At 38.4% G+C, this 13,375-nt stretch overlaps 1 protein-coding gene across 1 annotated transcript in view; it reads right to left on the bottom strand.

The window, feature by feature from the left end:
• aldh1a3 (aldehyde dehydrogenase 1 family, member A3) overlaps window positions 1–11,556 on the bottom strand; it is an 18,562-nt gene extending 7,006 nt beyond the window's left edge. Inside the window, exons 1-5 of the mRNA XM_062439857.1 lie at window positions 11,458–11,556; window positions 11,128–11,232; window positions 10,527–10,667; window positions 6,135–6,264; window positions 2,258–2,319 (exon numbers count right to left, since the gene is read on the bottom strand). Of these exons, the coding sequence (XP_062295841.1) occupies window positions 2,258–2,319; window positions 6,135–6,264; window positions 10,527–10,667; window positions 11,128–11,232; window positions 11,458–11,556 (537 nt within the window). The remainder of the gene's footprint in view (window positions 1–2,257; window positions 2,320–6,134; window positions 6,265–10,526; window positions 10,668–11,127; window positions 11,233–11,457) is intronic.
• Between the last annotated feature and the right edge of the window lie 1,819 nt (window positions 11,557–13,375).

Here is a 13,375-nt window from a genome sequence, read left to right as displayed (position 1 = left end):
GTCTTCAGTGGTTCCAATTAAGCCTGAATAATGCTGCCATAAAGTCAGAGATGTGAGTAGTGCAAATGATAGAGCCATTCCATGAAAAAACCTGTAAACTGCTGAAGTTTAAGGGTCCTACTTTACATCCTAAATTGAATGGTTAAAAAGGAACACTGTGAAAATGTGAAGAAATATACTTGTGGACAGAGTTAGATGAGAACTAGTACTGTACTTCAACTTTAAAGACCGTGTAAAGTGAATTCAGACATTTTCTTCTAAACACATTAAATAGGTCATAAATGTATTTGTAAAAAAGGTGTAAAAAGCATTTCAACCATTTAGATTTGAATTGTGGAGCTAGGCTTCACAAACTGTGTTTCAAGATTTCTGTGTCTGGATTGAATAGGCGGATCTGAAAATCACGGCGATGTTAACCAATAGCACACACGGTTACACACCGGAGCATAAACCCGCCCCTTCTGCTGTAGAGGTATAAATACATTCAGCGCACACTAATACTACTACAGTCTACAGGTAGCCAGTTAGCTGAGTTAGCCGCCGAGCTAACCGCAGAGTTAGCTGCCGAGCTAGCAGCTGAGTTAGCAGCAGAAAGCTCTCAGACCTAGCGTCCATGTTTCTGTTAGAGGTGGTGACTTTGATTGACAGGTGACACTTGTTAGGGGGCGGGGCTTCAGCGGACTCGGCGGGCACTCCCACAGCGTTTGGGAGCAGAGTAATAGGCTGATTTTTACACAACTTTGAAGCTTAATTTCATATATTTGGCGATTTTTTTAATCATTCAAATTTGGCAGGGTGGTTAACAACACACTTTTCTGTGGTATGTCAAACTCAGAAGAAATATTTATTCTTACTTTACACAGACTTTAATAATGCTTTATGTTCTGCCATAATTCTCACACACTTCTCAATAATTATCAATGAAAATAATAATAATCCAGTAGTCCAACTACTTAATCCTAAACCTCCCCATGACCATCATCAAAAATATAAAGAATATTCCAGATGTTTCACAGTCTGAGCAGGATCACAACTCACTGCCATATGCCCAGGCCTCAGAACAGAACACTAATAGCTTCTCACACATTCTATCCAAGAACTAAGCAAAATGGTGACTCAATTTGTCCACCTGCCAGCTTGACCCCCTCCCAACCTTTCTTTTTAAGAAGGTTTTAAATGGATGAATCCATGGATGTCTTAAACAATGAATAATGAACCCAAATATACTAGTCCATTCAATCCTGAGAGCTGCACACCCAGAGCATACTCCAAAGACCTTTCTCCAATTTCTTCTGTGAATTTTTTTTACCTTAATGGTTAAAATTTTGATAATTTAATGAGTACTTCTGAATGTGAGTCATGATTAGGATATTTACCCAATATATTTTGTCTAGCTGTTTGTCTTTAAATGATTGTCTATGGCAAAAAGTTTTACAGTGTCCCTGGGCATCATGTGACCAAGACTCAGCTCTGTTCCTGGGAGCCTGGACACAGAAGTCCTTTATCACTCTACCGCCATACTTACAACATACTGTACATTATGCAAACACATGACAATTATTATCCATATGTAGTCATACAGTAAGCCTGTCTTCAAGTTATAAATCAGATGTTGTGCAATATTCAGATTTTTAAAAAATGCTTATTAAGAGCAGATTGTATTACTGCAGAATGGTCAGAATGAACCTGGAGTACCTTTCATTGGTATTTGCACAACAAAATAATACTTACCATAACCTTAACCTAACCATAACCTTACTTTAAACCAATTCTTCTGCCTAAAATGTAAATATTTACATTATGGGGACCTGCATTTTGTCTCCAAAAGGGAGTCATATCCACAACATGACTGTGTAAACAGATTTATGTCTCCACAACATGAGGAACACCTAACACAGTCTCTCTCTCTCTCTCTCTCTCTCTCTCTCTCTCCCTCTCTCTCTCCCTCACACACACACACACACACACACACACACACACACACACACACACACACACACACACACACACACACACACACACACACACACACACACACACACACACACACACACACACACACACAGTAACAGTATATGAACAGCAATGTTATGTTTTTTTATTCTATTAATGCAATCCATTGTGTATGTGTGTGTGTGTTTAATTGTCTTACAGATTATTTTAACACCAGTCAAGGTAATATGAACAGTATTGAAATAAGAATTTTCTTTTGTGCATTATTGTTCATAAATTCAAACTAGATCTCCTCTGGACTTACTGGAATGATGGCTCCGCAAACGCCAACGGGTTCATGTTTGGTGAAACACATGAAGCTTTCATCTGTAAAAAACAGAAAGTTCAACACATTAAGTTAGATGAAGACTGTAGATGAAGGTTTTATTAATGTAATGTTAATATATACTTTTCACTTCATCTCTGGTTGTTTTTGTTATTGTTTTCAGTTAGTGTTAAAACAGGAATCCTGTATATACTAAGACGTCTGTGGACTGATTTACTAATATATAATGACATTTAGAATTATCTGGTCCATTCATATCAAATATCAAATGTTTGCCAAAAAGATCTTCACTCATTGTCATTTAGCAGCTCTTTATGGAACTTTGACCTGCAACTCATGTTTTTCATCATAGGATGGAGATGGCTGAGTATCAAATTTCACAATTTAAACTGAGTAAACTCCATTTGATGAAGATGACAGTGAAATGAAGATAAAAAGACAAAAACTTGAGTTAAGATTTTTGAAATAACAATACATTTTTTCAAAATGTTTTGTTTGTTGTTTTTGCACAGGTGGTCAGTGATGGGATTTATGTGGTCAGCAGATTGTGCTGATGACCCAGACTGTGCATAAAATAAGATGCAGACTCAACAGGTGTTGAAATGAGGACAAAATCCTGCTTTTTGTAACATCACTTAACATGCAAAGATTTCCTTGATCAAATACTAATTTCTTACAGCTAAATTACAGTGGAAACAACTCAGCTCAAAGTCCTGTCTGAACCAGTTTCCATTACACCATTGCTATGTCCCATTTTACCCAGTGTAATAAAAAAAAAAAAAATTTTACTCCAAGAGAAATATTTCAGTTAAAAAGTCCCAACAGAACTACTGGTAAGATCAACACTCCTTATGTACGTGTCAACGTTTAATGTACATGCCATAGGCTCAGCAGATAACAGGTCAAACCTGGCCTCCCAGTGTGCACCCTAACCTTCTCCAGTTTCCCGTGTGCCTAATCACACACTGGGATACTCTCCCACAACAGGGATCATCTCCAGCTGCCTTTATGTTTGAGTCACTGAGTGAGTCCATGTTCAGTCACAGTTTACTGAAGGTTACATTCACTCAGTCAGTGGGGAAGGTCTTCATACAAAACATGTTGGGGGAAGAGGTCTATGTGTAACATGAGATTCATACAGAGTCAGACGGGCAGGCTCAGGCCAATGGTAGCTCTACTATGCTAACACTCCTCATTCCAAACTGACACGCTTTGATACTCTGGTTAAATGCACGTCAGCCTCTTAAAACAATTTAACATATCCTACAGTTCAAATGGAGTTATACTGCAATAGATATAGCTAAGAAACACTTTTTCAGAGTTTGAATAAGTGAAACTGAATGCAAAGTTGGAGTACTGGTTCAAATAAAACATTTAAATGAATGAATGGATACATTCATTTTAGAAAATTGAGAGGCATGATTCAAATTGACCAACATGTGAGAATATTGACCACAGTGACCTTAAGAAGCTGATATGTGTTCATCAGCAATGAACAGTAGTGGAAAGTAACTAAGTACATTTACTTAAGTACCTTACTTACAGGACCATTGTGTAGGATTTAGTGGTATCTAGCGGTGAAGTTATAGATAGTAACGAATACCACTCCCATTACCCTCCCCTTCCAAGTGTGAAGGAGAGCCTGTGACTGCTGCGAAACTCTTGAAAAACGCAAAGGACACTGTCTAGAACCAGTGTTTGGTTTGTCCACTTTGGGCTACTGTAGAAACATTGTGGTGTAACATGGAAGAGGATCCCCTACCGGTGTAGATATAAAGGGCTCATTCTAAGGTACGGAAACACAACGTCTTATTTTCAGGGGATTATACACAAATAAAAACATACTTATGAATACTTATATAACATTTCTGCCAATAAAATGTCCTAAATCTTAACACTGGCCCTTTAAGTACAATTTTAAGATACTTTGAGGATTTACATTTTATGCCACTTATACTCAAATGAGATTTGTTGACAATAAGAAAAATATGAATTATCCTTTAAAGAACTCAAGAGCAGAACTTATTATTGCTGACCTGTGTTGGCTAACAAGTTCACACGTGTTTTCAGGTTTTGTTTTAGAAATTGAATAACTTACCTTTGTAAATTAAAATAAAAAGTAACCATGACAATTTTAAAAAGGGCATACCTTAAAAACCGGTGTATATGTCACAGTCTATTTTGGGGTGTCTGATGCTGGGAAAAGTTTATTTGAATGCACCAGTAGCTAGCTATTCATTTCTAAACACATATGTTTTTCAATGTACTTTTATTTGAAACATAATTAAAACACACATATTACACCTGAAACAGTGTGTCAGGTTAATGGTTAATGATTTGCTTAACTGAACTGGACCGGTAGATTAACTCAGGCCGGGTTCAGGTTAGGCTTTTCAATTAAACCTTTTAAAAGAAACACAGTAACTTTACATATAAACGCGGTTTATAGGACATTATAGTTCATAAGTGTGGACGCTCACATCGTTATCTTTACAGTTGTAGTTATTGTTATGGTTATAATTCTTAGTGTGGACGGCCTTTTACATACCTATAATCAATACTACCTATAATACCTTTTACTGCTGTTTCGTTCTCACCCCACTTTTCAATGAAAAAAATTGCATCAAAGGTGCATCTTACACCGTTTTTATGGTATATATGGACTACAGTTAATCATAGTTGTAGTTTGTATGTTAAAAAAAAAAAAAAAAAAAAAAAAAAAAAATTGTTTACAGTTTGTCTGCAATTTTATTGATGATAATATTGGTAATTGTTGTGGCAATGTTTATTTTAGGGATTACAATGAAAAAAAATCTAATCTTCATTGCATCATCCTTGACATGTTGTGGAGTGTTTTAATATGTAACATCATTCTTAATAATTTCAAATAATCTAAACTACTGTGAATTAAAGTAAGTATCTTATTTCTGATCATGACATTGACTTTGAGGGTGAGCAGACTGTATACACACCATGACGGGTGTGACCTGGGAAGGTTAGCTAGGCATATACTAGCTAGGGCAAAACCTGTCCAGCATCCTTAGTTACCATCACATTATGTCTGAGGTTTATAGCAGGCATGAGGTGGTGGACACATGCAGGGTACATTCAAATGCAAAAAAAGGAAGGTTTTGACTATTACTGAAGTTCCCATTACACAACAGTGTGCAAGCATATACAGAGTTTCTACCACTAAAATATGTTAAAATTGTAGTTTACATTTCAAAGTTGAGTATCCCGCAACAGTTTTCATATCAAACTACAGCTATGTCTCATCTCGGTGACTGGTAGTGAGACTGCTCCGGTATAAACCTGGGGATTACTGACTGAGTGGTTCGTGGCTTGGCGAGGCATTGAGCCGACACTAATTGTTAATCCTCATAGACTGTTGCACCTCACTGATTACTATCTCAGCCTCTTCCTCTTCCTTTTGTCCTGCCGTGCCTTTCGTCTCTCTTCACTCTATTGGGATCTAATCAGAAGGAAAAAGGCAGGCATGTTTTGTCTAAATTCTTTCCTGCAAAGACATAAGAGACACAAAGTAGGATCTGAGAAGAGTGGGGGAGTATTAAGAGGCAAGATGAGATACCACCAAGGGCTATATACAATCCTGATCCTGGCCAAGTCACTGGCTGACTCTATTGTAACATGTTTACCAATGGTGAACTGCTTATGTGAATCCCTGAGGAGACGTTATTTTTATGGAGCTCAGAAGGTGCGCAAAATTGTTTATTTTTAAGTACAAATTATTAACTAATTATCTCAAATTTACGATTGAATGAATAACTGAATACAATAATCGAGCAATTATATGTGCCAGAATACCAAAACATTCCAAACAGAAGGTGTCACTCACCTACAGGCAGACTCTTGCCATGGATTTTATCAGTCCAGCCAGCAAAGTACCGAAGGGTTTTGATGCTGCCCTCCAGGTCAATGAAGACAGACTGCAGGAAGGGCTTCCCTGTGTCCAGAGTCTCCAGGGTCTAATAGAACAGGAAAACCAGTACTGCTCAATATCATTTTTCTTCTTTGCAATTTTAGCTAAAAATGTGGGTGAAGTATTAACACGCAAAAGGATTGTCACAGGAACTGTAAATGATGCTGAAGTAGTATCATACCTGATAGAAATGTAGAGTAAGACTTATAAATATCCATAATCACAGACCAGACTCTGTCTCTCCCTCTACCCTGAAACACTGTGCAAATCAGCTGTCTCTGGTATTCAAAGAAATGTTTAACTCCTCACTAGAGATATGCCACGTACCAGCCAGCTTTAAGACCTCCACCATCATCTTTGTCCCCAAAAAAACCAAGGTCCACAAGGTCTCAATTACCACTGACCCCTGTGATAATGATGTCTTTTAAGCGCCTTGTGCTGTCCCATTTCAAATCCATCACAGACCCACTCCCTCAACTCCTGTAGCCCACGGGGAAAATAGGACTCTCCCAGCTGAATGTACTGACACCACATGAAGATGGACCACAGACTTCCTGTCTGACAGGAAGCAGCATGTCAAGCTGGAGAAGCACGTCTGAGACTCCCTGACCATCAGCACCCTCAAGACTGCGTCCTTTCTCCTCTTCTCTTCTTCCTGTACACCGACAGCTACATCTTCAGTCATCAGTCTGTCAAGCTCCTGAAATGTACAGATGACAGCAGCCTCTTTTGGCTCATCTCTGACAAAGATAAGACCGGCCTAATGAAGTTCAACTTTCCGAAGTCAATGATGGTTCACTTTAACACCACCAGCGCTGAGTCCATCTTCATGCCCTCCATCACCATCTGGTGCACTGCTGCAACTATAAGGACAAAAGCAGACTGTAGCATATCACCCGCTGTACTGAGAAGGGGATAGCCTGCAACCTGCTGTCCGGCCAGGGCCCGCTTACCTCCAGGTTGATGCAAGCAGGTAAGTTTCATGGACGACCTATCTTACTGGACATAAACTTTTGGACCACTCCCCCCCCAGCAAGACCTCTGATTCTTTCTGTCTGCAGCTGGCCTCATTAACAAGGCCCGGATCCTCCACTAAAATGGACCCAATCCCCCCTTGCCCCCCTCCCTCACGGACATTTCACCAAAATCTCTTATTTGCACATCAGTGATCTTTAATCCTACATGGTGCATTACAACTCATATTACTATTGTTATAAATACTGCATACTGAATATACTGTATTCAAAATGCAATCTGTAGCTGCTCCTTTCACTGGAATATATTCTAGATTTCATATACATTTCTCCTCTTCTCTTCTCTGCTAAGGCTTAGAGATGCTGCTTACAGAGCCAACGACACTACAGCCTATAGCCTAGCAAGGAGAAATCTTAAACATGGCATTAAGGAAGCAAAAAACAGCTACAGACTCAGGATTGAGGAAAATTTCACCAATAACGATTCCAGACGTATGTGGCAGGGCTTACGGGTCATGACAGACTACAAAAAGAAGGACAATCATACCGAAAGCAGCAACCCCTCATTAGCAGAAGACCTTAACAGGTTCTTTGCCCGCTTTGATGCAGATAACAACACCAGGGTATCTCACAGGCTGCCACCAGATCATCAGGCAATCATTCTGGACTCAAATGAGGTCAGGAGGGCATTGCGCAACATCAACACGAGGAACGCAGCTGGACCAGACGGTAGTTAACTTCTACCGGTGCACTGTGGAGAGTATCATCGCATAATGCATAACAGCGTGGTTTACCAGCTGCACCAAGAAGAACCAGAGGGCTATGCAAAGACTCATCATACGGCACAATACATCACTGGGACCCAGCTTCCAACTACTTCCCTCTGGCAGGCGATACAGGACAATTCAGTCACACACTACAAGACCGAAAAACAGCTTCTTCCACCAATAGAACAAGAATTGCTACTGTTTGCTGTGTTTGCACCTTTTATACATTGCATATTGCACTTCATTGCTCTTATAGATTGTTAATGTTTTATTTATGTCTAAAGTTGTTTTTAATTGTCTTAAATGTTGTTAAGACTCAGGGAGTGATATCTAAATGTCGTTATATTGTTGTCTGACCCTCAATATAATGACAATAAAGCTACTAAACCAAACTAAAAACTATCTTTTAATACTATTTTGGACCTCTTTATTTTGTGTATATTGTAAGCACTTTTGACTGCATATCTTTGACAGCCAAGTCAAATTCCTATGTATGTAATCTGATTACCTGTTTGGCAATAAAGCTTATTCTGATTCTGTAATCCCTGGTACCTTCCAGAACTCTTTATGCATCTTGCGCCTCTATATTGTTTGTTCCACATATAATAATAATAATAATTAATATAGGGTATTACAATGGAGTGAGTAGTAGGAGTGTGGTCCACTGCAATGTACATTTTATTAATAAATAATTGACAATTAGCCAAGCATGTCAAACTGAATCTAAGATTGACTATATCAAGCCATAATAACGACCATTTGTGAATGTGTCAAACATGATTTACACTGTATTGGATACTCTACTCCTCTCCAACATCCATGCCATATTTACTGGAATGACTTTAGGGCCAATAAGAAGAAGTGAGACTCTACAGCTCTAGCACACACCGAAACTGCACCGCTTCACTGTACCTTTAAATAGCTTGAATCTGGTCCTTATTTCCCCAATCATAGCTGGGAGTTTAGTGTAATTAGCCATACCCTGCACATTGCCACACCATTGCATGTTTGTAATTAGCAGTCACATGCAATCTTGCATTATTACTTCATTCACATCTGTAAGGGTTCATTTACAGATCTAAGTCTTAACACAAACTGGCAGCTAAAAAGGGTGAAAAGGCACAGCAACGGGGATTTCCAAACAATATCTGACAGAGAGGGGAAGTAACATTCAGCAATCATCAAAGAGAAAGAGAGAGAGATACTGGGGTGGTGTCACAGTGTCATAATGTATTGCATTAATGCAATTAAAGGGGCCGATCCCTGATATAAATCAGTCAATAAGTCAATATCATGACAGCACATAGGCATTTTTAGGTACAGGAATATCCCAAAGTTTAATAACTGAGATATCTTGTTATGAATTATATCTAAACCACAACCAACACAGCAAAAATAAACTGTAGTAACTTGAAACATAGTATAAGTTACTTGTGTAATGTCATTAAGAGAATGTCTTACTGCCCAGTGTTAGTCCAGATCAGACATAGAGAAGAAAGAAATCAGCAGGGGTGGAAAAGTAACTAAGTGCATTTACTTAAGTACTTAAACACAGTTATACACACTGTATTTCTACTTCACTACAAATATCTGACGGCTGTAGTTACTTTCCAGGTTAAGATTGAAATAAAATCTATGATAACCATATGAAATATGATGTATTGATAAAATTGGTAAAATAAAGTAAATAAACTATACTACAGTAAAATCCCTACAACCAGGTTTAAGTAGCATTAAAAGGCTGTTTATATATGTACCCATAAGTAATAATAATAATAAAGTATACACAAATAATATATATAATAATAATAATATAACTTGTGTGATGGGAATGCACACACATTGAAAATGAAGTAGGATACATGTTTTATAAACTTATGCTGCGGAAAAAACATATGTATATCAGACACAAATTAATATTCAAAGCAGAATATTGTTACATGTCTTATAACATGTCTGGAAGGTGTCTTTATATCAAATGTTAAATGCAAGATATTTGATAGCAATGGCACTGACATGCAATAATGTTCATTTTTCCGTCTTTGGAAATCACTGATCAGGGCAATTTTGTCCTACTCTATAGTCAGTATGGTATTTTATTTCAAATTGTCAGAAAATTAAGTTTCGGAATTTTTGAATTAAGATACTCTAACCGTTAATTTAAAGTGAAACTAATAAGTCCGTAGCCTTCATACAATGTTTTTAATCAGCTCATTTGCCTTCTAGATAATTTCACTGAGCCACAGGATGATAGCAGCAGCAGCATTTCCTTTTAAATCACCATTTAAAATCATGTAATTCTTGAATTGTGTCATTTATTTTCAAGGACTGCCTTAAATTGTATTTGAATAAAATGTAAGTAGTGTAAGCAGAATTGAACAGTAATGTTATAGGCTATCCAAAGTCCTTTATCATGTCATTCAACGTCGGTCTATTTATGCAGTGGTTGTCTGTGGATAACAACATTACATTTTGAATAGAGTATGGAATTCTACAAGAGAATCATAATGAAGAGCTATAACCTAATGTGGGTAGCAATTAGAAAAAACATGGGAAAATGAGCCCACCGCCAACAGGAGCCGGTCCCTCTCCATCAAGTCAGCCAGTTTGTGCAACATCCTCCCCCGGTTGGATGCATCCATTCTCCGCCACATAGAGCCTCTCTGCTTGGCCACCTTGGCTGCCTCCACTGCCTTGTCCACATCTTCCTGCACAGACAAAAATTAGAATAAAGTGGGGCAATGCAAGGACACGGGCCAAGGTCCTGTGTATGACAAAGGGTTTTATAAATTCTACCAGAGAACTGTGTTCATCTGTAAAAGTACAGCACAGTTCTTTATTATATTCATAGTAGTGATAAGTATTACCAATAGTAGCCAATAGTATTTTGAATATTACCTTTATTTATCCAAAACATGGGCAGGAGAAAGGAGTGAGACCTCTATTGTCAAAGATCATTTGTGGAGATAAAACAACACTTTGTAGATAACATTTGGACTGGATTTTGCAAAAAGATCATATCCGATTTGATGACGTTCTTATGCCTGTTGTATTAGACTTTTTTTTTTGAAAGACACAAAGACCTTAAATCAACAGTTTGTTCTGACTTGCTTTGACTTTAAATGTTTATTTCATGCAGAATACAAAACTGCAAATAAAGCTTCTTACTTCGTCTGCTTCGTACACATCGCAGATTTTGACACCTGTGGCTGGATTGAAAGTTGGGAAAGTCCTTCCTTTGCTGGATGTGTGCCATTCATTGTTGATAAAAATCTGTGGAAAGTGGAAAGTGTTTGCTGACACAGGTATTTAAAAATCTCTTACACGTTTGACAATAGACACATAATAGCTTTGGTGTAACTTCAACTGGCACCTGACTTACACTATCACCAAAGTTTTAAAAAAAATCAGTGAGAGAGAAACGCTTTGACTGTCATGGCAAATAAAAACCCTTCAAAACAGCAGTTAAAAAGTAATCTTTATGTAGGCCACTCTTACCTTGGTGTGTTTGATCTCCTGTACTTTGACAGGCTGGGGAAAAAGCATAGCTGGGATCCCTTGAGCCAGTCCATTCTCTGTTGTTCCGTTTTTTGCCATTCTAAGTCAACAGTACAGTCCACAACCAGTCTGTCGGCTCCGTCTGCTAAACACTGTCAACCCATCCACTGGCTTTTTATAAGAATGTAGAGTTCCTCCCTCCTCACCCAGCAGTTGAGGAGAGCCCAACTCCGCCCCTATCAAAATATCAAGGGCCCTTATCTGAGGGGGAATCTTGCTGTTGCAGCACCTTGGAAACATCCTGAAACATGCATTGTATTTACTGATACTATGTGAGTAGTGTGGTTTATCATGAGGCATAGCTGGGTTTACCTGCTGATAGGTCAAGCATGATATAGTAACTAAACGCATTTGAATTTTTACCATTCAGACTGGTGGGTTGACAGAGTGAGTATGCATTCTTGAGCTGCTGTGTGGGTATGCGTATATGTGTGAGGCCTCTCATATAACAAAGAGAGAGTATAATTTCACACCTGAGTTACTTGGCTGCGTCTTTCAATCCAAGCAATGAAAGTAATGAGAGTGAATTAATTCTCCTGCTAAATATTTACATTGCAACATAGCAGCTTTGATCTGCTTCTGTCAGCCTATTTGGACTGACCCGCACTGTTCATCAACCGTGCAAAGGTGTTATGAGTTGTGATGTTCCTCGTAAAAATTGTTTTTTTTTGCACCTGGGCCTGGTGAAGTTGAATGGAATTGAACACATGCAAACAAATGCTTTTGTTCTTGGGGGGGACAAAGCTGCTTGCTTGTTCCAGACTTGCACTCATACACAGTCTGCTATTGTTTCCCCTTCATCGCTTCTTGTCATTCTTCATGTCAAAGTTTAATTAGGACAACGAGCTTTCGCAGGCTCATTTCTCAGTTCAGCAACTTTCTAACACTTCATAATGAGGGAGAGACCCAGAGTGAGAGGGAGGATAAGATGTGTGTGTGTGTGTGTGTGTGTGCGTGTGCGTGTGTGTGTGTGTTCGTGTGTTCGTGTGTGTGTGTGTTTGTGGAGGGGGTGATGAAACAGGAAAGAAAAGGCCTTGGCAGAGTAAGTCAGGGGAAACAATATGAAATGCAAAGCATGGGCTCAAACCCATGCAAATAAGCAGGAACCTGCACTGGTAGAGGAGATGGGTTGATTTGGACAGTTTGAGAAATGGGCTGATTTAGATGGGCCAGTTAGATATGGTCATAAAATAGTAAGTAATTGTATTTATGAAAGTATATAACAGTCTGAAAGTTACAGTGATTTTTTTTTAATCTGAGTATTTCCATTTAAAGGATATGGCTGGTGATATTCTATATTGTTTTATTATCAGTGAATCGGAAGAAAAGACCCATACCATCTATGTGTTAGTCTAGCATTTGGTGTGGACTATTTTCACTGGTGGATTAATCAACATTTGGTGCTCTACTGAGTATTTCTGGCAGCAGGATGGTGCAACACCAGTCTCATATTAAAATGTGTAATAGCTACGTTGGTCTACAGCACAAAATACCATTTGTTTCACCATAACAGCGCTAAAGATTGTAAGATATCTGTCTTTTGGCCTATTCTTTTGTGTACTAGCCTGCGTTCACATTGTGTGATTGTCAAGCTTCTGTCTGCAAAAACAAACACAAATATTAACATTCCTTTTATTCTCTGTGGATATTCTCTGTAGAAAAAAAAAAAACACATTTTAGTGCTGCAGAGACGATCCAGAATCCAGAATCTGAAGCTTTGTGAGTGACTGACTAGAGGACCTGCCTGGAAGTATTTGCCTTACTGTTACTGTGTTAAAGTTTTCTTTTAATGTCTTTAACATTACTCAACTTTACTCAACACAAATGTGAAAGTGTCCTTGATAACGCAACAATACAG

This window comes from Scomber scombrus, chromosome 1 (assembly GCF_963691925.1).
Source record: "Scomber scombrus chromosome 1, fScoSco1.1, whole genome shotgun sequence".
Taxonomy (NCBI): Eukaryota; Metazoa; Chordata; class Actinopteri; order Scombriformes; family Scombridae; genus Scomber; species Scomber scombrus.
The sequence above is the reverse complement of the archived record's forward strand: the minus strand, read 5'-3'. Positions and strand labels throughout refer to the sequence as shown.